Genomic DNA, 22,173 nt, shown 5'->3' on the forward strand with positions numbered 1-22,173 from the left:
TCAACTCAATAATTATTAGATTTTGATTTATAAAAATAATAAGATTTTCTTACCTTTCATATTTCACTTCTCCACTATAAAAATAACACAATTAGGATTCCTTATTTTTTTCTTATTCAGGATTCCTTATTTTTTTCTTATTCCACAGTTTAGAGACCGGTTTTATCAGTATAGAGGGACTATGATATGATTTGTATTATTTTGTTTTTGTGGATTTATGTCTTTTTTTTGTTAATTGAAAGTACTAAGTTTAAATATATATAAATTTTACTTCTCGTTTCAAACTCTATAAATTGTGCTCATGCATTGCATTATTATATGAATATATGAAATATATATAGCCGTGTCCGTGTCCTATGTTTTCTATATTAGCGGTGTCCTCGTGTCCGTGTCCGTGTCGTATCCCGTGTCCGTATCCGAGTCCGGGCTTCATAGCTTGCAACTCAAGAAAGCTTTTCATACATGATCATGAATTTAGATTGATAAACAAAAAACTAGTAATCATTCAACAATGAAACAAAATAACTAGTTTTTGAATTTGCTAACCCTATGAAGCAGATTATTGATAGTAATTGCAAAAATCACGAGATTCTTCCGATTTGATCTTATGATTTTCAGCTGCCAGTTGATTATATCGTTGTCCGATTCTGGATGAAAATAAGTAGGATGAGGAATTCTGATATCGTTCAAATGCCACGGTTGGCGTTCGATCAATAACTTAATCGGATTCTGCAACATTCTCCTTAAAAAATGGAGATTATCATACCAAAAATCAGATTTTCAAGATAATTTGAGTACTAATGCGATACTAGACTTGATATGAAGTTCCTAAAAACTATGCTTAATTTATGGTTTGGAATACGTTTCCAAGCAATTTTCATTTGATGTGAATCCATTTGATACTCGCTACTTTGTTAAGTAAAGAAGATTGATTTCTATTTCGTTATGCAGCAGCGTCTCTATGAAATTTAATGTTCTCTGGCCATTAACAATACAAAAACAACAGTTAAAAACTAATGATATTTTTACATTAAGAATCAAACAATGGATCCATTAACTAATTTAGTTCGACTCATTACATCATTAAATAAATTATCAACTTCCTTGCTTATATCATCAAATATCTTATTTAACTCACACAGCTTTCTCTGCAAATCTTTGGCTGCATCATGTCTTACTTCATCCCCACCAACAAGGTAAGCAACACCATTATTCATCTCTTTGATCTCGCAGAAGCTCGGCTCTTTCTTCACTAACTTCTCACTGATTTTGAAGTCAAGTGTGGCAACTAGAGAACTTTCAAACCCACCACCAGTTTTTCTTAGTTCCATGTATGGATTACAATCACCATATAAGCAAGATAAGAGAACTCCACAAACCCAAAATCCAATACTCTTCATTTCCTTTACACCCTCATGAACAATCCACTCCTTACCGGAAAAATTCTTTGCTTTTTGATCTTTTGTGCGAAGATATCTACCAAAATTGGAGCTAAAACACTCTGATGGTTGGATTGCTTTCAAATGTTTTCTAGCCAAAGAATGTGACTTTTCCTTTTCCTTCAAAGTCAAACTCAAACCATGAGCTAGAGAAAGCCTAGCTTGGCAAAGATGAGAAAAAGAAGAAGAAATGGAATTCAGAAGGTCCAACAAACTCATGGTATAGTTGAGATACACTTCAATGGAATCAACCTCCCATTGACTCATTGGATGATCACTGTCCACTAAAAGTTTTGCAAAAGCTTTGTTGATGAAGGGCAAGAGACCAAAACATGTTTGAAACCATGAGATGACAAAGTTTGTGACTCTGACTCAGGTTCCAATTCCAATGCTAATTGATCAATGCATTTGGAAACATGAGAGTGAAAAGAATGAAGTTGTGAAGATGATAAGTCTTGGTTTGGTTGAGGAGGACACTTGTGGTGATTCTTGTTCTTGATGAAGAGTTTTGCAAATTTGTCTACTACCATTAATAATTTGATGTTAGAACAGAAAGATGCTATTAAGGTTGGTCTTTTACTCTTTTTGGGTAAGCTAAGTAGTAAGTTTGAGTGGTTTTGTTTGTTTATTAAGGTTATGTTTGTGTGTGTGGTTGGTTATATAGGCATGTTGATGTGTAGAAGAACAAACAACATAGAAAGTCACATTTAAAACATGATAGAAATAAGTGGGGACAGTAACTTGGTTGTGGTCTAAGCTTAATGAACGTGTTTGGAGGAATCTTACTTCATTCCTGACATTCTACGTAATAAAGTCATGATCATTTTGCTGACTAATTAAGCGTGTACAAGTTTGGATAATAATAATAATAAATTATAACATTAAAACGTGAAGATTTTTATGGTTTATAAAGTGCACGTAGAAAGTAATGAAATTTACATAGAAACATGTTGCTCTTTAGATTATAAAGAAATAAGAAATTTGATAATAATTATGAAATATGTGTGCAATAGATAAGCCACTTAGGTACAAGGTAAGATTCTTACCACTTGGTTGAATACTTTTTCATTCGAACGGAATAATTAAGGTTTTCTCTATGAATTATGATCTTACAAAGTCCATTTGCTGTAATGCCAAGTTCCTCAATCATTTGGGTAGTTAAATTGAAGGAAATGAGTCCACCGTCGTCTTTTTTGAACACCATATCACCATTCTTTCCTGCTCCGATGAGATTCACATGGAAAGGGATGGGTTCTTGTACAATAAACATTTTAGTCCATGATTTTTTAATAGTAAGTTCACCCAAAACTAAAATGTGAAATGTAGTTGTGTTTGGTAAATTTAAGATCAAAGCAATAGACCCATTCAATAGCACCAAGTGTGTGGGTAGTAATTGAAAATCAAAGTTGTCATCTATTTGTGTTGTAATGAAAACCTCATTTCTCCAGTCAAATGACAAGATATATATTTCATTATGTGTTACACTTTCACACATCCAATGAGAGAGTCCATCCATGTTCAACTGTTGGCAACAATTCTTAGAAATGTGATGCAAAGGGAGATCAACTATTCTCCAAGAGTCGGTCCTTAGACTATATATCTCCCATGTATAATCGTTACTAATATAAGTGCCTTCAACTTGTTCTCTCAGACACAACACTTTATAGTCGTTTCTGCCACTGTCATAACCAAATGCACTGTAACTAACAGAAGAAATATTACACAACCTGCTACATTTCACAAGCTTAAACTTTCGAGTAGATGGATTCCATAATACAAAAATTTTCATGGGGCAGTATAATGCAAATACCCTCCATAGACAAACGATCCCATTAACACTACCTGAGCCGATAATGTCATAATCCGGACCGGAATATAAGTATTCTAAACTATCATAACTGGGAGTACATGGCCAAAGTAATTTGACCCTATTCTCAAACTTATCTCCAGAAACAGACCACAATTCAAATGATTCATCTAGATAGAAAATTTCCGAACGAGTTAACTTGCCATAGAGCAGAAAAGATGTATCGTCGTAATAAGGATGTTCCTTTTTTAAGAAAAAATTGCGATACATAGTCATGAAATCAGGATTATCAAATAAGAGGGACCATGATTTGCAAACACATTCAAATCGCTTCAAAGATTTAATACACAATTTTGATAGAATGGAAAACGCAATATCATCATGTATGTGTAATTCTTTTCTCAACTTTACCTTTTCATCATCATGTATGTGTAATTCTTTTCTCAACTTTACCTTTTCAGCAGTGCCGTCTTTATTCATCTTCCAATCTATTAACCACTTTTCAGCAGTGCCGTCTTTATTCATCTTCCAATCTATTAACCACTTTTCAGCAGTGCCGTCTTTATTCATCTTCCAATCTATTAACCACCTTTGCATGCAACTCCAAACCCTAATGTCAACAAGCTGCTAGGGTAATGGTTAAAAAAAATGCTGCAACTTTATTTATAGGAAAACAAATATCTATCCTGATTTAATAATGGATATGCATCCAATAAAAAACCATGAATCTCCCATGTCCTTAATTTTTTAAAATTAAATTAGTGATTTTATTGGATAGATGATTCTCATTAGTTCAAACTATAAAACTATTTTACACATTGTATCACCCCTTTTCTTTTTTAGTTATATTTTAAAACTCAATCAATTAATTTTGTAAAAGATATTTTTTATTAGAATTAAAAAATAAAAATAAATAAACTATTAATATAGTCTTTAAATTATCATTCTTTCATCAATTTATTTTATTTATTATAAAAATTAATTAAAATATATTTAATTTAATTATTATTTTTTCCGTGAAAACGTAAATTATTTTAAGAACTAATTAATGTAAAATTAAGATATATAATATAATAATTAATTGCATGTTTAAATAACTTTACATATGGGAATTAATCCGAAATTTAGTAGATATTTGTATTTAAAACAAAATACATTAGTAATTGAGTTGTGGAGTTTGAAGGCCATATTGAGAGGTTTAATGTTATTTAACAATTTATTTTTTTTAATTTAATTGAAGCCCACAAAGATTGTAGAAGCATTAGATTAAGTCAAAGCTTAAAAATAGAGTTTTTTAGCAATTTAATTTTGTTAGTTGTTTGTAGTGCCACTAACAATATAATTATTGGTACGGAGCCCTACTATGAGGATATAATGTATATTTTAGCAATGGAAAAGGTGAAAACAAAAACAAAAAAAATACTACAATGAGTTATATATATATATATATATATATATATATATATATATATATATATATATATATATATATATATATATATATATATATATATATATATATATATATATATATATATAATACAAACTCTTTAAATTAATAATGTCAGGACCGAAGAAATTTATTAATTAATTTAGAGAGTTATTATAATTTATCGATAAATTAATAATTATTAATTTAAAGAATTTTTAAGTAATTATATTGTACATACTAAACAAAAAAGCAAATTAGTCCATGTCTACGTTGCATCGAACTTTAGGACTCGACTTAAATTAGTAATTACTGTGTTCATATGCATTGAAAAGAAATAATGACTTTGACTTGAACTTTGAACTTTAAAGGAAAACATACAACTACTGAATCATATTTCAATAGAGTGTAATATATTTTTTTTTTCAGTTTCTATGAATTATTAATTTATGATTCTCTTGGGACCGAAAATTATAAAGGGATCTCCCGAAAAATTATTATCTTATTATTTTATCGAGTTTTTCAATTTTTTACATTGGCCCAAGTCGGGACCGGACAAATTTATTATTTTAGAGAGTTTATTAATTTATCGAGAATTAATTTAAAGAGTTTCTAATATATATATATATATATATATATAGTTATATTAAATTAATTATAATTAAAATTAAAAAAAATATACGGTGTTTCTATTCTTTAAAAAGTAGTCTATTTTTTAAGGGGAAAAAATGACCATTTGATTCATGCTCATTAACGGTTAAGATTTGATGTAAGAATGTAGAATTATATTTGGTGTCAACAGAAGATCTTGATGTTTTTATATATATATATATATATATATATATATATATATATATATATATATATATATATATATATATATATATATATATTATATTTCACTTTTGTTTGGTTATTGAGATTAGCCGATAAAATTTCTACTCGATTCGTGAGCTCAACCCATGAAAAAGACTCTTGTTTGGTTGAGAATTAAGCCAATGTAAAATCTCTTGATTTTCTTGTAGCAAGGGTTCGTGAGAATAACCTGAAAATGTCTAATTCATTATTATAACTCTCAAGAAGATCTCTCAGAGAGAGGTGTATGCCAAAATTTGTCTAATCCTCTATAAGTCTTGGTGATATCTCTCTACCTTAACTCTTTAGATTCTATTATTTATTTCCATTGTTTTTCTTTGTGTTATTTCAATAATAACAACACAAATTATTATTTTAAGTAAACATTTTTTAAATTAATCATGAATTTTAATTACCACAGTTCACCCCTATTGTGTTTGGAGTCAATTGTTCTACACTTAGTATCGTTATTTTATCTAACAATTCAACCTTGTCTCTTTTAGTTTAGTGTAGCTTGTCGTAGTAAAAATCAGTGATATACATGAGGTCGGCCGTCGAATATAAAAGAAAACTATACAACCTCGTTATCAAAAATGTCCTCCTTGTAGTTATCATCGTCACACACTCAAAAAACTTCTTTTTCTTATTATTGTTTTTGAATAACACAAAGAAAATTAATATCTAATTGGGAGTATGTTAATGGAGATCCACTCCCCAACCCCGACTCTCATGAAAGAAGAAGAACAGATATTTGATAGGAGTGATGCCCAAACCCTTATACAAGATTTTGAACCCCTCACAAAAGCACATTGTAGGGGGGTGAAGATGGGAGAGGGCGATGATGAATATCTACAAGATGTCTATTTTATTAAGGGTAAAGAGAATATACATCCTCAAGTATGATAAAACATAGGAGTACACAGGGAAGGACTTTCCCACCACTTCTTGAGGTCGCGTCAAACATGCCTTCTTGTCGTCCATGCAAGGCTTTATAAGAATGTCTTCCTCATAATTAGTAGAGGGAATGGTAATCCATTCACAATACTCCTTCACCTTGGATTTGGTGATGACCGTAGATCTAAAACTTACCACCCCGTCAAAGAAGAAATCCAGGCTCATGCTGATGAAGGTCATCACCAGTTTTATTGTAATTAATTTATTTTTTATATTAATTTTTATTAATTAATTTCAGAACCCTCACTGCAATTGACTGAGCTTTTGAATATTTTAATAATTAATTTTAGACAGGGACATACCCAGAATATTTTTAGTGTGGGGGCAATATATAATATTAGAGTTAGATTTAATTAATATATATTGTAATTATAAAAATATATTACGTATTTGTATTTAATTATATTTAAATAGTATGAATATAATATAAAAATTTAATTGGAATACACTGACAGTGTAAAGAAATTTTACACCGTCAATGAATCACAACCGCTAATTTATTAAAAGTGCTTGATTTTAATTTTAATTAAAAAAAATAATATAATTGAATGGTTGTGATGCATTGATAGTGTAAAATTTTTTACACTGACATTGCATATCAATTAAACTCATAATATAAATATTATAGTAAATAAAATTTTAAACGTAATTATGACATATCAAATTAAATATAACATATGGCTACTTGAGTATGAGAATGAGAATATGTAATATAGATGGTGTATGTCTTTTTATTCTAAGAGTAAAACTCCATTTAGTCCAATTACATGCATACTGTATGGATTACAGACAATATTAAACTTTTAGTGGGGGCCCTTGCCCATATTCATTTGTGAATATGTCCGTCCCTGATTTCAAATTCGTCACTGTAATTGACGGAGCTTTTTAATTAATATTTTAATATTTATTTTAATGTTCTCCTTATAAATAGCACAGGTTTCTCAGTTGGTACTCACAACACCTACCACTCATCTCTTAATTTTAGTCTTAAATTTTTCTACAAAAATGTTTCCAACGTTTCCAATGATGAAAAGAGATGCACATGTTATATTTTCACCAGTGAAGCCTCCGATGAAGACCACACTTTGGAACACGCAGCATTTATAGAGGCACTTGCTCCGCTGGTTAAACGAGCACATCTTTGATGGTGAAAAGATAAGGAGAATTGAAAGGCAAGTTACTGTGTCCGGCTCAAATGGAGTAAATTGTTCATAGAAACATGTGACGAACAATGTTGGTGTTCTCATGATGATGTTAGGACCAAATGACATTATCTTGAAGGTGGTAATCTCGTAGATATGTTGATGTGTTTGGCAAGAGCGGATTGTCTAGACCAGCTTATTATGTTGATGATGTTAAATGTTGATGTTGAGTGTTTTTATTCGTAAGAAAATATGTTGTATGTTGTTTTATGGCTCTGTTGTAGTACGTGTTGTCCCATTTATATTGTTGTTATAATATCCAATGCAGATCTTTGTCGTCATTAAACGTCATTAAATCATGAAAATACTGAATTAGTAATTGTGCATATAGTTGAGAAACTGGTCAACAAAATAAAATACTAGTTATTATCGGTTCCAACATTTGGACAATGAGTCATGTTGTGACCAGGAAGACGACACAACAGACATTTTCTTTCCAACTTATCATATGTGTCCATTTCTGTTCTAATATGTGACCTCCTTGGGCGACCGTTCTTGAAAAGGCAGATCACATACAAAATAAAATTTTACAAACTGTCTCTATCATACCAACATAAACATCGTAAACACCACGAGGCAGGGTCTCTCGCTGTCGCGGGCAAACCCCCTTTACCTTATATATAACTATCATATTTGAATTATTTCACTAAATATTAAAAAGACAAATAAAGAAAATTGAATTTATATTTTTTCACTAAATATTAAAAAAGACAAATAAAAAAAATTGAATTTATATTTTCGTTTAAATCTACAAAATTAATTAATTAATATTCAACTCAATGTCTTAATGGTGAATATGTTCTGTCTTATAATGAAGCTAAGCAACTAGCTAGCTATAAATATAAATTTAGAATGCATTTCATCTAGAATCCGCCAATTTGAGAGAGAAGAACAAGAAGAAACTGAAAAGACTCGCTGATCAAGAAACCAAAATTTTCCCTTTCTTGAGGTTTCTCTTCTCTTCCTTGCTCACTACGCTTCTTCTTCGTTCTCTGCTTATTATGTTTGTATTTTCGAATGCGGTTTTCTTTTCTTTTATTTTCCTTGCTCACTACGCTTCTTCTTTCTCTGCTTATTTAGTTTTGTTTGTGATTTGGAATGCCGTTTCACTTTGAGGATGATGTGATTTTTCATCATCAAAGTATAGTGTTTTGTGTAGTTTTAATCGTGTCTTTACTTTTAGTTAATTTTTTTTTGTAAAATCCAACATACTCGTGAACTTCGTCAGAATTCAAGATTGGTTAATTTGTTTTTCAGTAGTTTATTTTTATCCAAACGAGTTTGACATATTGTTTCGGTTTCTGTTTGTTGCCAGTTTGGTTAATTCTAGTCTTTGTAATGCTGATCATGGTCTTTATGACTAGCAATTTTTGTGGTGCTTGCTGAGTATGTTTGCTGTTAGGATATAAAATTTGTTTGGAGTTTGGAATTTGGAACCCTGTTTGATTTTCTTGTGTTTCATTTGGCATATTCTTTTATGTTACATCAGTTGCAGGCATGTTTTTTTGTGTATGATTTTGTTACCTTATTGAAAGCATTTGGTTATTCGTCTGAAGACGCATCAACATGCATATGTTTTTCTTCAAAGTATTTCATTTACCTTATTGGAAACATTATTGTTTTGGAGAAAACCCTCAACTTTCTTGTTTTTTTCAGTGCAGGATGACGGGACCTTACAATCAATTCACTGGGGAGGAAAGTTATCCGCCTCAAATAACAGTTGGAGTAGACATAAGTGCGTCGCCATACTGTGTTGCGGTGTGGACCGGTAACAAAGTGGAGTATGCAGTCACTAACATGAAGCCATATGACCAAGAAGTGTTGTTTAAGGCTAAAGTTTGCCATATGAGGCTCTTGATTGGCCGGATAGAAACCGAGTCATTGACGCAATCAAGTAAAACATTGCCTTTTCAGATGTTGCTGGCTGAAGCTCCACCTCCCTCTACCAATTCAGAACAAATTCTAGCATCTTATTTGGTTGAATTAAAAGAAGCAGCTCAAAGGGCTTTTAAAGCATCAGTGAGAGGATTAGTCCTAACCCATCCTGCTTCATTCAACAGACTGCAGTTAACTAGAATAACTGCTGTGTGCCGTAAAATGGGGCTGCAATTCCTCCAACTTATCCCTCAGCCAACGGCCGTTGCTATGTTATACGCACAGAAACAACTGCTAGCGTCTTTTGAGGCTTCACCTTGTATTCCTTTTGCAACTATTGGTCCTCGTTGTCATACAAATTGTGACAATATTACTACCGCACTCCTCTTCAACATGGATGCAATTTACACTGATGTTGCTGTTACTTCTGCAACATCCGAAGGCAAATGGCAAATCAAAGCGATTGTCGGTAGCGCAATTGGCGGAGAGCAGGTAGTTGCAAATAGTATGCGACTTTTCATCCCAGATTTTGAAAACAAATTCAAGAAGGAAGGAAGAAACAAGAAATTCAGATCAATTGATTTACTTAGAGCAGTAACTCTAGAAGCAATTCGTCAATTTAAGGATAAAAATGAGGCTAGGTTTGATTTAAACATGGAAAATGGTCATAAGATTCGAAATGTGGTAAAAAGGGAACAGTTTGCGCAAGTAAACAACGAGGTGTTTCAAATGTGTGAAAGGCTCATACGGCGATGCTTGCAAGATTCAAAAATTAAAACGGAGAGTTTAGATGATATCATTGTTATAGGTGAATTTGGGGGCATCTTAAAGCTGCTGAATATGTTTAGCAGTACTCGTGTACCTATCAATTCTCAGGCCATTGAGGTAGATATAAATCCATTGAATGTAGATATTAATCCTATCAAAGCTATCGACGTAGCTATAAATTCCCTCCAATCTGCACTTTGCGGTGCAGCATTGGCAGGGGCGGTAAGAACTGATGATAAGATGAAATTGATCCATTCTCCAAGCACATCCCATTCGCTCGGAATTCGAGCGAATGGTAGCTTTCTGTGTTTCATTCCGAGAAACACTCTCTTACCAGCTAGCAAAGTTATGCAGTTAACAACCATTCATGATGATCAAATGGAGGGAATGCTTATAGTATATGAAGGGGAGGAAAAGACTGTAGAGCAAAATCAACTATTGGGGATCTGTCGACTAAAGGACTTGCCCGAAATGCCAAAAGGTGTTCCTATAATTGAAGTGGAGATGGCAATTGACAGCGGAAACCAGTTGAGAGTCGCAGTTGCAAGTTTCCCGTTTATCGAGATGCCAAAGCCAATGATCAACCACACAAAGCTTTTGCATTACCTGGGAGAAAATAGGATTGATGGTGACAAAAAGGACTTGGCCACTTTCGTCAAGAAGAAATAAAATCATGGAGATTTGCAGCATATTGTTTGTTATGTGTTTCAGTAGCAGATAATAATGTTTAGCTCTTATGTTTGTTTTGTGTTTCAACAGAAAGTAGCAGATATTGATGTTTAGCTGTTATGTAACATGATATATAGAATTGTCAAAATTTTACACAATGTTTGTAACATGATATATGGAATCTCGTTGGAAGGATATCAAAGTTTTAAAAAAATAGATTAAGTACTAAAATTGATTAAGTCACGAGAAAAAGGATGAGTCGCATCCTCAGCTTACACTAGTTTTACATTGAGAATCCTGTATTTCGCGATTATATAATAGGCCTATATATGGCAATGTTATGAACTCTTATTAGATTTTCGGTGTAAAACTATTTTGAAGGTTGCTTGCAGCTCAAGAAAGCTTTTCATACATGATCATAATCCTCTGGCAAATGCCAAGGATATTGATAATAAGCTGTGAAAGGATCGAAAATAACTGGAATACAACCGGATATAAGTGAATCAAAAACCGATTTTCTCGTTGGACTATCTCCCGGTGGCTGCAAGCAAAACTCTGACTCCACAAAAAGTTCTATAATTGATTCTGGCTCATTACATTTATCAGAACTACAACTCAAAAACTTGCATTTACTGTCACTTTTCAAACTGCATTGGTCGATTATTATCGACCTTATGTGGTCATCCGCATCATTCCGCGCTGTACCAGCAAAACTCATGAGATTCTTCCGATTTGATCTTATGATTTTCAGCTGCCAGTCAATTATATCATTGTCCGATTTCGGATGAAAATAAGTCGGATGAGGAATTCCTATATTGTTCAAATGCCACGGTTGGCGTTCGATCAATAACTTAATTGGATTCTGCATATTTTCAAGCTCTAACAATCTAGTTCCCCAAGGAGAATCACCAGTCCTTCTAAAATCCCAAGGAATTTTCCCCAAAACAAAAACATGATCCTTACCTAAATTCTTTTCCATGTAACTTGTCTCTCAAGCCACTTCAATAACTCCAAACCCAAACCATCTTTTTTATCATTCGAAACATTCTTGAAATGCCATCTCAACACATCAAGTCCACCATAGAATGGAACATAGAAAAGCTTAGCATCATTCTCATTATAAAATGGATATTATCATACCAAAAATCAGATTTTTTAGATAATTTGAGTACAAATGCTATACTAGATTTGATATGAACTTCCTAAAATCTAAGCTCAATTTATGGTTTGGAATTTGTTTCCAAGCAATTTCCATTTTATGTGAATCCATTTGATACTCGCTAATTTGTTTAGAGAAGAAGATTGATTTCTATTTCGATATGCAGCAGCTTCTATTCTCTATGAAGTTTAATGTTCTGTGGCCATTTAGTTTCTATCTATACTACAATTTATGAAACAATACAAAAACAACAGTTACAAACTAACGATATTTTTACATCAAGAATCAAAGAATGGATCCATTAACTAACTTAGCTCTCTGAATCATTACATCATTAAATAAATTATCAACTTCCTTGCTTATATCATCAAATATCTTATTTAACTCACACAGCTTTCTCTGCAAATCTTTGGCTGCATCATATCTTACTTCATCCCCAGCTACAAGGTAAGCAATACCATTATACATCTCTTTGATCTCGCAGAAGCTCGGCTTTTTCTTCACTAACTTGTCACTGATTTAGAAGTCAAGTGTGGCGACTAGAGAACTTTCAAACCCACCAGCAGTTTTTCTTAGTTCCATGTATGGATTACAATCACCATATAAGCAAGATAAGAGAACTCCACAAACCCAAAATCCAGTACTCTTCATTTCCTGTACACCCTCATGAACAATCCACTCCTTACCGGAAAAATTCTTTGCTTTTTGATCTTTTGTGTGAAGATATCTACCAAAATTGGAGCTAAAACACTCTGATGGTTGGATTGCTTTCAAATGTTTTCTAGCCAAAGAATGTGACTTTTCCTTTTCCTTCAAAGTCAAACTCAAACCATGAGCTAGAGAAAGCCTAGCTTGGCAAAGATGAGAAAAAGAAGAAGAAATGGAATTCAGAAGGTCCAACAAACTCATGGTATAGTTGAGATACACTTCAATGGAATCAACCTCCCATTGACTCATTGGATGATCACTGTCCACTAAAAGTTACAAGGATTTTCACAACTCAGACAACGCGCTTTATGCATCTTGTCAGGAACTGGGACTGTATCTTCAGTCACTCTGCGCCAGCCTGCTTCTACGACTATCAGTGTTGCATTCGAGGTTAGAGAACTAACACCAACTACCTTCACTATTAGAGATTTTAACATTACAAGTATCATCATTTCTATCTCCTTTTTATTGAATCCTCTCAATAGTTCTAGTTTAGTAGCAAGTTAATAATGTGCAATGCATACACTGTAATCATCGTTATGCACTAGTAAGCATTTTATTTTTCATGCTGGCAGGGGCGATTCCAAATATTATGCTTATCTGGCTCTTACTTGGTTGCTGAAGATGGTGGACCTCAAAATCGAACTGGTGGCATTAGTGTTTCCCTTTCTAGTCCGGACGGTCATGTTATTTGGCAATGGCGTTGCTAGGCTTATTGCTGCAAGCCCTGTCCAGGTATATTTCTTTATCACAATCTTATAATGGCCTTATAACATTGGTGATTCTCGTTCACAATCATAAGATAGATACTTGAGATTCAATCCTTTCCCTCCCAAAACTAATGACACTTTGGTTGCTGCAGGTGGTAGTTTGCAGTTTCGTATATGGCGGCTCTAAGGCGAAGACTGCCACAAAAGAAGGTGATGGTTCAGAGCCTCAGAGTAGCGACCAGTTAGCTTCTCCAGGAAGTGAACCATCTAATCAAAACTACACAGCTTCTGGAACAGGAACAGGCACAATGTGGCTTGGATCAAGGCCAGTAGATGAGAAAAGTGAACATCCACACACTGGTATTGACTTGATGCATGGGTGAAAGTTATTCTCTATGTTGTAATTATATTTATCTGTTGTTGTAAATGTACTTAATTTGTGAGCATTGTGACTCACTTCGCATGATATTATTCCTATTGGTGTGTGTCACAAGTTAGCACTAACCTATGTTGTAACAGTTGAAACATTTTAGGGTTAAGTAACAATCTTGACTTGTGCAGAGAAAAGAAAGTTTAGGTGAAATAGAGGCCATTTCTTTCTTACCTTTTACTAGTTTATTTATCAAACTAATCAGCATACTAATTGGAATGCCATGATTAGATTTGTTTCACCAATAACTAATTTGTACTAAATTATGTTCGTGCGAGCCAAGTTTGAAACATAAGATCCTATGTTGCGTTGCATATACAGATATACTACACATTCGAGCAAACATCTTTAGTAAAACACTCTGTTTTGGATATGGATATTTATCATGCATACAACTATATCAGATCCTTAGCAAAACTGCAAACCATTTAAACCAAAAATCATAATTTTTGAGGGATTATACTTAAACTCTCGGTTGCATTTTGAGATTTCATTCTATCTATTAGAGTTGTTTCCAAGAATCATCCTAATTGTATTATTCAATCTTGAATCAATCTATGCATTCTTGACTGTCAAATAGCATTTTTACTAAACAAAACCATCTTTGGATCAATTGCTTTTGTAATTTACAAGTTCAAACAAATTTCCAAACAAACCTTCACCACTATTGCCAACCTTTAAAAGTTTCATATTTGATAGCTTCTTAGACCATATAGCCATCTCAACTTCATCGAAGGTGATAATAAACATTCTTTACCTTAAAGAAGAGCATCCTTCAAGTATTCAAAGAATAAGGGTAATGAGATAGAGCAGTGTATATATACTCCTAAAACAATGGCAATGTTACCAATTCTGCACCAAAAACAATGACAATGCTACCAATTTCTTCACCTAATCCTTTTTTCATTATTCATCCATCAAACAACCTCATTTTCCTCAGCTGCTATTGATCCCACACAAGGCTTCACTCATGTTTCATTAGATAACTCAAACTTTGTTATTCAAAAGCCTTACAATATTCCAGTAAACCAGCGTTACAACTTTACAAATGGTGTGCACCAATTTTGGATATTCCCCACAGACAAGCCTTTCATGAGTGGCAGCAATACAAAGCCACGAACCGAGATTCGTATCAGTGTAAGTGTGTATTTGGTTCTACGGTAACAAAACTTATTTTACATGACATTATATCTTAAGTTTTCACTTTGCACTTGCAGAAACATGAGTATACATCTGGTATATGGCAATTTGAAGGGTATGCTTATGTTCCTAGTGGCACAAGCGGCGTGTGTATTATGCAAGTGTTTGGCGGCAGATCTACTGCGACAACTACACAACTTAGGATCTACGATGGTTCGTTAACTTATTATAATTCTCCTCATGTTCTGTCTCAGAATATCTATGACAGGTGGTTTAAGGTAAACGCGATTCATGACGTGGATGCTAACAATGTTAAGGTTTATATTGATGGAGTTCTCAAGCGCGATGGGGCTGGCTCGGAGCTGGTACTCACTACTTCAAGTTTGGGGTTTATGTACAAAATGATCATTCCAATCGCATGGAATCTCGTTGGAAGGATATCAAAGTTTTTAAAAAATAGATTAAGTACTAAAATTGATTAAGTCACGACAAAAAGGATGAGTCGCATCGTAAGTTTACACTAGTCTTACATTGACATCAAATGAGAATCCTGTATTTCGCAATTATATAACAGGCCTATATATGGCAATGTTATGAAGTCTTATTAGATTTCGTTGTAAAACTATTTTGAAGGTTGCTTGCAACTCAAGAAAGCTTTACATACATGATCATGGATTTAGATTGATAAACAAAAAAAATTAGTAATCATTCAACAATGAAACAAAATAACTAGTCCTTAAATTTGCTAACCCTATGAAGCAGATTATTGATAGTAATTGCAAATGCATCCTGAAACTTTTCAAGCTCAGCATTGTGATCACCATATACTAATCCAGGAAATAGTTCATATACAATATACCTCCTCATGTTTTCTCTCTCTCTCAAAGAAATATTTCCAAGCTTCTCCACAACATTCACATTCATTTCTCTCACCTCTTTTTTGTCCATGAACACAGAATATTTATCATAATCCTCTGGCAAATGCCAAGGATATTGATGATAAGCTGTGAAAGAATCAAACAATTAATGGATTATTGTAGCTGTTTCTGTAGTCGAGATCCATTAACTAATTTAGCTCTCTGACTCAATACATCATTAAATAAATTATCAACTTCCTTGCTTATATCATCAAATAGCTTATTTAACTCACACAGCTTTCTCTGCAAATCTTTGGCTGCATCATGTCTTACTTCATCCCCACCAACAAGGTAAGCAACACCATTATTCATCTCTTTGATCTCGCAGAAGCTCGGCTTTTTCTTCACTAACTTGTCACTGATTTTGAAGTCAAGTGTGGCAACTAGAGAACTTTCAAACCCACCACCAGTTTTTCTTAGTTCCATGTATGGATTACAATCACCATATAAGCAAGATAAGAGAACTCCACAAACCCAAAATCCAATACTCTTCATTTCCTTTACACCCTCATGAATAATCCACTCCTTACCGGAAAAATTCTTTGCTTTTTGATCTTTCGTGTGAAGATATCTACCAAAATTGGAGCTAAAACACTCTGATGGTTGAATTGCTTTCAAATGTTTTCTAGCCAAAGAATGTGACTTTTCTTTTTCCATCAAAGTCAAACTCAAACCATGAGCTAGAGAAAGCCTAGCTTGGCAAAGATGAGAAAAAGAAGAAGAAATGGAATTCAGAAGGTCCAACAAACTCAGGGTATAGTTGAGATACTCTTCAATGGAATCAACCTCCCATTGACTCATTGGATGATCACTGTCCACTAAAAGTTTTGCAAAAGCTTTGTTGATGAAGGGCAAGAGACCAAAACATGTTTGAAACCATGACAGTGACAAAGTTTCTGACTCTGACTCAGGTTCCAATTCCAATGCTAATTGATGAATGCATTTGGAAACATGAGAGTGAAAAGAATGAAGTGATGAAGATGATAAGTCTTGGTTTGGTTGAGGATGACACTTGTGGTGATTCTTCTTCATGATGAAGAGTTTTGCTAATTTGTCTACTACCATTGATAATTTGATGTTAGAACAGAAAGATGCTATAAAGGTTGGTCTTTTTGGGTAAGCTAAGTAGTAAGTTTGAGTGGTTTTGTTTGTTTATTAAGGTTATGTTTGTGTGCGTGGTTGGTTATATAGGCATGTTGATGTGTAGAAGAACAAACAACATAGAAAGTCACATTTAAAACATGATAGAAATAAGTGGGGACAGTAACTTGGTTGTGGTCTAAGTTTAGACTAAAAACACGCTGACGCACAACTGGATCCACTACTACTACAAGATAAGCTTAATGAACGTGTTTGGAGGAATCTTGCTTCATTCATGACATTCTACGTAATAAAGTCATGATCATTTTGCTGACTAATTAAGCGTGTACAAGTTTGGATAATAATAATAATAATAAATTATAACATTAAAACGTGAAGATTTTTTATGGTATATTTGAATTCTCTCACGTTAAGATTGGGAAACTTCTCATTCAATGAGTGGATGACCCTTAGACCGAATACCTATGATTTTAAGCGATCAGTTTAATTTGTATCAACTAAGGGTTTTGCGGTGCGATTTGAGCGGTTTTTACGGTAAAAGTCATCCGATCCGCAAGAAAAAAATGCATGCGATTTGGTTTGATTATTTTTAAAAATAAAATAAAATAAAACCAAACCAAACTAATACGATTTGGGTTGTTTCGATTTTGTACTTGATTTTTATAGATTCATAATACACATATATAAGACAACATAATTTTGTGTTTATTCATTCATACATGATCATAAAATAAATTTATTATTCAAATAAGTTTATTATAATTTAATACATAAATATGAATTGCGTCTTATAATTTTATCTTATGTCTAATGGAGATAATATACATGAAATTGCGTTCTTAAATAAATTTGAAATACTATTGTATTTCATATATAAAGGAATGCAAAAATAATGTTCATTAATTTTTTTAATCTTATCTTTATCGACGTTAACAAATAGAAAACAAAAAACAAAAATAAATACATATAGTGATTTCATTTTAAATAAAATTAATAGTATTTTATTTTTTATTGATATGTAAATTAAAATAAATATCATACAAATAATATGATAAAATATACATATTAATTTCTCTAAAGAATTAAAAAAATATATAATGAATTGTAAGTTTTGTAACATAATGCGATTTGCTTTGATTCGGTTTGCAGAATACAAACCGTAAACCGAACCAAACCATGCATTTTTGTTAGAAAGTGACACGAACTGATTCGAATCAAATGCGATTTTTGCGATTTTTCGATTAGGTTTGGTTCGGCTAGCGATTTTATATTGGACCGGTTCGGTTTAAACACCCCTAGTATCAACGACTGGCGTTGTCTTTACATTACATAGTTGGGTTACTTATTAGATTAGCTAGAAGGGATGAAGGATTATGAAGACGAGATTACACGAAGTGTAGGACATATTATGTGGATCCTTTTGTCAATCAGGAAACAATATCACATGTGTTATAAAATAAAGAAATAAGATAAAAGAGAAGAGAGAGAAATAGAATGATTATGTATTATTTCATCGGTATAATTTTACAAAGAGATTAGTCCTATTTATAGGATAATATTCAGACAATATAATAAATACAAATTGTTATAAATAAGAAATAAAATCATTGAGAAACAATTATCCAATTATTCATAGCACTTTCCCTTATATGTTTGTTTTGGATGTGTCTCGTTAAAAATTTTACTAGAAAAAACTCAGTGGGGAAAAAACCTAGTGAAGAAAAAAGAGTGCAATATCCTTTTAAAATAAATTTATTTCTTCCCCTTAACTAAACGATTATTTCTTCGACGATGAAGATTAATCTTTTGTACTAGTTTATTAAAAGTTCTACTTGAGAGTGAATTTGTGAAGAGATCAACAAGATTATCACATGAACGAATTTGTTGGATGTTTATATCATCATTATTCTGAAGATCATGAGTGAAAAAAACTTTAGAGATATGTGTTTTGTTCTGTCTCCTTTAATGTAACCATCTCTTAATTGAGTGATGCTTGCAGTATTATGGTCGTTGTATTTGTTTTTCCATAAGACAAACCACAAGTATTTTGTATGCGTTAGATTAAGGATCTCAACCAAACGCATTCTCGAATTGCCTCATGTAGTGCTAAAAGTTTTGCATGCTTATATGAACTTGGTGCTATTGTTTGTTTCACCAATCTCAATGAAATAGTTGTACCACCACATGTAAACTAATACATGTTTGTGATCTACCATTGTGAGGATATGACAAGTAACATGCATCTGCATAACCTGTTAATTCGAGTTTGGATACTTTGGTATAAAATAGACCCATGTCTATTGTACCTCTAAGATAACAAAGTATATATTTGAGTCTGTTCCAATATCTTCGTGCAAGTGAAGAACTGTATATTGCTATATATCAGGACGTGTATAATTAGCAAGATACATTAGTGCTTCAATCGCACTGAGATGTGGTACTTTAGAACCAAAAAATTCTTCATCCTTTTCTCGAGGCTTGAAAGGATCTTTCACTACATCTAGTGATCTAACAACCATTGGAGTAAACAACCGGTGAAATTTGTCCAATCGAAGTGTTTTAACACTTTTTTTATATAGCATTCTTTATGTACAAATTCCTTTATCCAAATGCTTAATTTGTAAACCTAGAAATAATTTTATCTTTCCTAGGTACTTCATCTCAAACTCTTTCTTTAAACAATTCATAGCTTTTGAAAGCTCTTCAAGAGTTCCAATAATATTTATGTAATCAACATAGACATCTATTATTGCACATTTTTTTCTTGATCTTTTTATAAAAATACAAGGACAAATGAAGTTATTTGTATATCCCTCTCTAAGCAAATATTCACTAAGAAAGTTATACCACATGCGTCCAGATTGTATCAGCCCATAGAGAGATTTGTTCAATTTTATGGAGTAGCTTTCTCGAGATTTGGAATTATGTGCATTTGGTATATTGAACCCTTCAAGGAGTTTCATGTAAATTTAACTATCAAGTGAACCATACAGATAAGCTGTTACAACATCAATCATGTACAAATTAAGCCCTTCATGTGCTATAAGGCTTATTAAATATCGAAAGTGCTTACATCCATTACAGGTGACTATGTTTCATCAAAACCACGACCGCTGCCACGCGCACGACAACAACCACGATTTTGCACATAGTGACCGTGTCTTGCTACATTCACTTCTAGGAATGGAGTTGTACCTGCGGGACGAGCCTCATGATTTTTCATCAAGAGTTCATTATTTTGTTCAGCCACAAGAAGACAAGATATCACATCAGAGTATTTATTAAATCCTTTTTTTCGATATTGCTGTTGTAGGAGCACATTGGATGCATGAAAAGTGGATAATGTATTTTCCAAGATATCTTCATCACTTACTTTTTCTCCACATAATGTCAGCTTAGAGGTTATTCTAAACATTTCAAAATTATAATCACTTACAGTTTTAAAATCTTGCAAGCGTAAATGCATCCAATCATAACGAGCTTTTTGGTAGAATAACCAATTTTCGATGAACATATCTCTCTTTTAAATTTTTCCACAAAGTATACGGATCAGTTACGGTAAGACATTCATTTTTAAGGTCCTCAAGAAGATGACGACGAAGGAATATCATGGCTTTTGTCTTTTGTTGATCAGATGATGTATTTCTTTCTTTAATAGCATACATCAGCCTTTTGTATTTAGATGGATTTCAGCATCTAGAACCCAAGGCAAATAATTCTTTTCCGAGATGTCAAGAACCCCGAAGTCAAATTTTGCAAGATTTGTCATACTTAATTCTATCATAATTCTGGTACGGGACGCACATTTGTTTTAGATGTATATTTTTTAACAGAAAAATGTCTGGTACCCGTTAAAAAATAATAGGCTTAATTGCAACTTTGATCCCCCTATTTAGTATTTTTCTTGATTTTGGTCCTCCTATTTTAAAAACCACTATTTTAATCCCTTTTTTAAGTTTTCAGGTGAATTTTGGTCCCCATTCAATTTCTGACTTATTTTTAATGATGTGGCGCTAGTTTACTGACGTGTCAATGCTAAATCATTTTAAAATTAATCTAATTTTTTAATAATATTTTCTTAATAACAATAATAATAATAACAACTTAATAATATATTAATAAAATCATTTATATTCTTTTTTTTCTTAACCAAACACAAACAAACCTATGACTCTAACAAGAAAATTAACGTGCAAATTTATCTTCCCCTTTCTTCTCTCCACAGTCAACCTTGATGAAAAAATCCAACAACATCAAATCTCCAAATTAGAAAACCTGCAAATTCAACTCTAGATTTTCTTCATTCCTCAAGCATAAACCATTGAAAAGAACCATTCCAAATCTATATACTCGTATCATCTTCGGAAAAGGCGAAAATAATCAAATACCAAATTGATTTTCAAATTTAGGGTTTCAATTTCAATTTAAAACTGAATGAAATTGTTGAAGTTCTGGAGAAAACAAAATCCAGAGAAACCCAGATTTTCTTCATTTGCATTTTCTTTCTCTGATACATTGTTTTCTTGCCTATTAACAAAAGTGGGTTTCCATGGATGAAAATACCATAGTCAAATTAAAACCAACCCATGAAATCTAAATTTTTAGGTTTGTTTTGTTTTAGATGAAATTAGAAATAATGTAATTTCTCTTCTAATACTTACCTCGAAACATAACTTGGATTTGCCATACCGATCGAATCAGAAAACGAATCGCAAAAAGAAGGGTTGTATTGTATGCTTGTGTTCTTCGTGGTGATGGATTGTATTAGTTAGGGTTCATGGTGGGTGATGGGTTGTATCGTGTTGATGATTGTATGTATGCCTGTGTTTTTCAGAAAACCTATCCCTATTGTTTTCTCAATAATGTTGGTAAAATATTTGTTAAATTATTTTGTTAATTTTAATTTACTATTTAAATTAATTGATAAAATATAATCATATTAATAATATTTTAATATTTAATGGATTAAAATGATGTGGAATAAATATTACATGCCAGCTCAACAAAAAA

At 32.5% G+C, this 22,173-nt stretch overlaps 4 protein-coding genes and 3 pseudogenes across 4 annotated transcripts; 3 read left to right on the forward strand and 4 right to left on the reverse strand.

Annotated features, from left to right (window-relative positions):
* Positions 1-1,037: 1,037 nt before the first annotated feature.
* Positions 1,038-1,706, reverse strand: LOC131637640 (uncharacterized). Its single transcript, XM_058908247.1, has one exon. The coding sequence runs from the start codon at positions 1,704-1,706 to the stop codon at positions 1,038-1,040; it is 669 nt and encodes a 222-aa protein (XP_058764230.1).
* A 634-nt stretch (positions 1,707-2,340) lies between these two features.
* On the reverse strand, positions 2,341-3,867 carry LOC131637639 (F-box/kelch-repeat protein At3g06240-like). The gene has a single exon (XM_058908246.1). It carries the CDS (start codon positions 3,841-3,843, stop codon positions 2,482-2,484), a length of 1,362 nt encoding a protein of 453 aa, XP_058764229.1. The 5' UTR covers positions 3,844-3,867; the 3' UTR covers positions 2,341-2,481.
* A 4,701-nt stretch (positions 3,868-8,568) lies between these two features.
* Positions 8,569-11,184, forward strand: LOC131637647 (heat shock 70 kDa protein 8-like). The gene is made up of 2 exons (XM_058908252.1): positions 8,569-8,635; positions 9,343-11,184. Exon 2 carries the CDS (start codon positions 9,349-9,351, stop codon positions 10,996-10,998), a length of 1,650 nt encoding a protein of 549 aa, XP_058764235.1. The 5' UTR covers positions 8,569-8,635; positions 9,343-9,348; the 3' UTR covers positions 10,999-11,184.
* Positions 11,185-11,404: 220 nt separating this feature from the next.
* Positions 11,405-12,625, reverse strand: LOC131637661 (probable xyloglucan galactosyltransferase GT20; annotated as a pseudogene).
* A 112-nt stretch (positions 12,626-12,737) lies between these two features.
* LOC131637662 (AT-hook motif nuclear-localized protein 5-like) lies at positions 12,738-14,299 on the forward strand (annotated as a pseudogene).
* Positions 14,300-14,896: 597 nt separating this feature from the next.
* On the forward strand, positions 14,897-15,627 carry LOC131637663 (citrate-binding protein-like; annotated as a pseudogene).
* LOC131637642 (UPF0496 protein 4-like) lies at positions 15,475-17,201 on the reverse strand. Its single transcript, XM_058908249.1, has one exon. It carries the CDS (start codon positions 17,125-17,127, stop codon positions 16,177-16,179), a length of 951 nt encoding a protein of 316 aa, XP_058764232.1. The 5' UTR covers positions 17,128-17,201; the 3' UTR covers positions 15,475-16,176.
* Positions 17,202-22,173: the final 4,972 nt, after the last annotated feature.

The sequence above is a fragment of the Vicia villosa genome, unplaced genomic scaffold (assembly GCF_029867415.1).
Source record: "Vicia villosa cultivar HV-30 ecotype Madison, WI unplaced genomic scaffold, Vvil1.0 ctg.002061F_1_1, whole genome shotgun sequence".
NCBI classification, from domain to species: domain Eukaryota; kingdom Viridiplantae; phylum Streptophyta; class Magnoliopsida; order Fabales; family Fabaceae; genus Vicia; species Vicia villosa.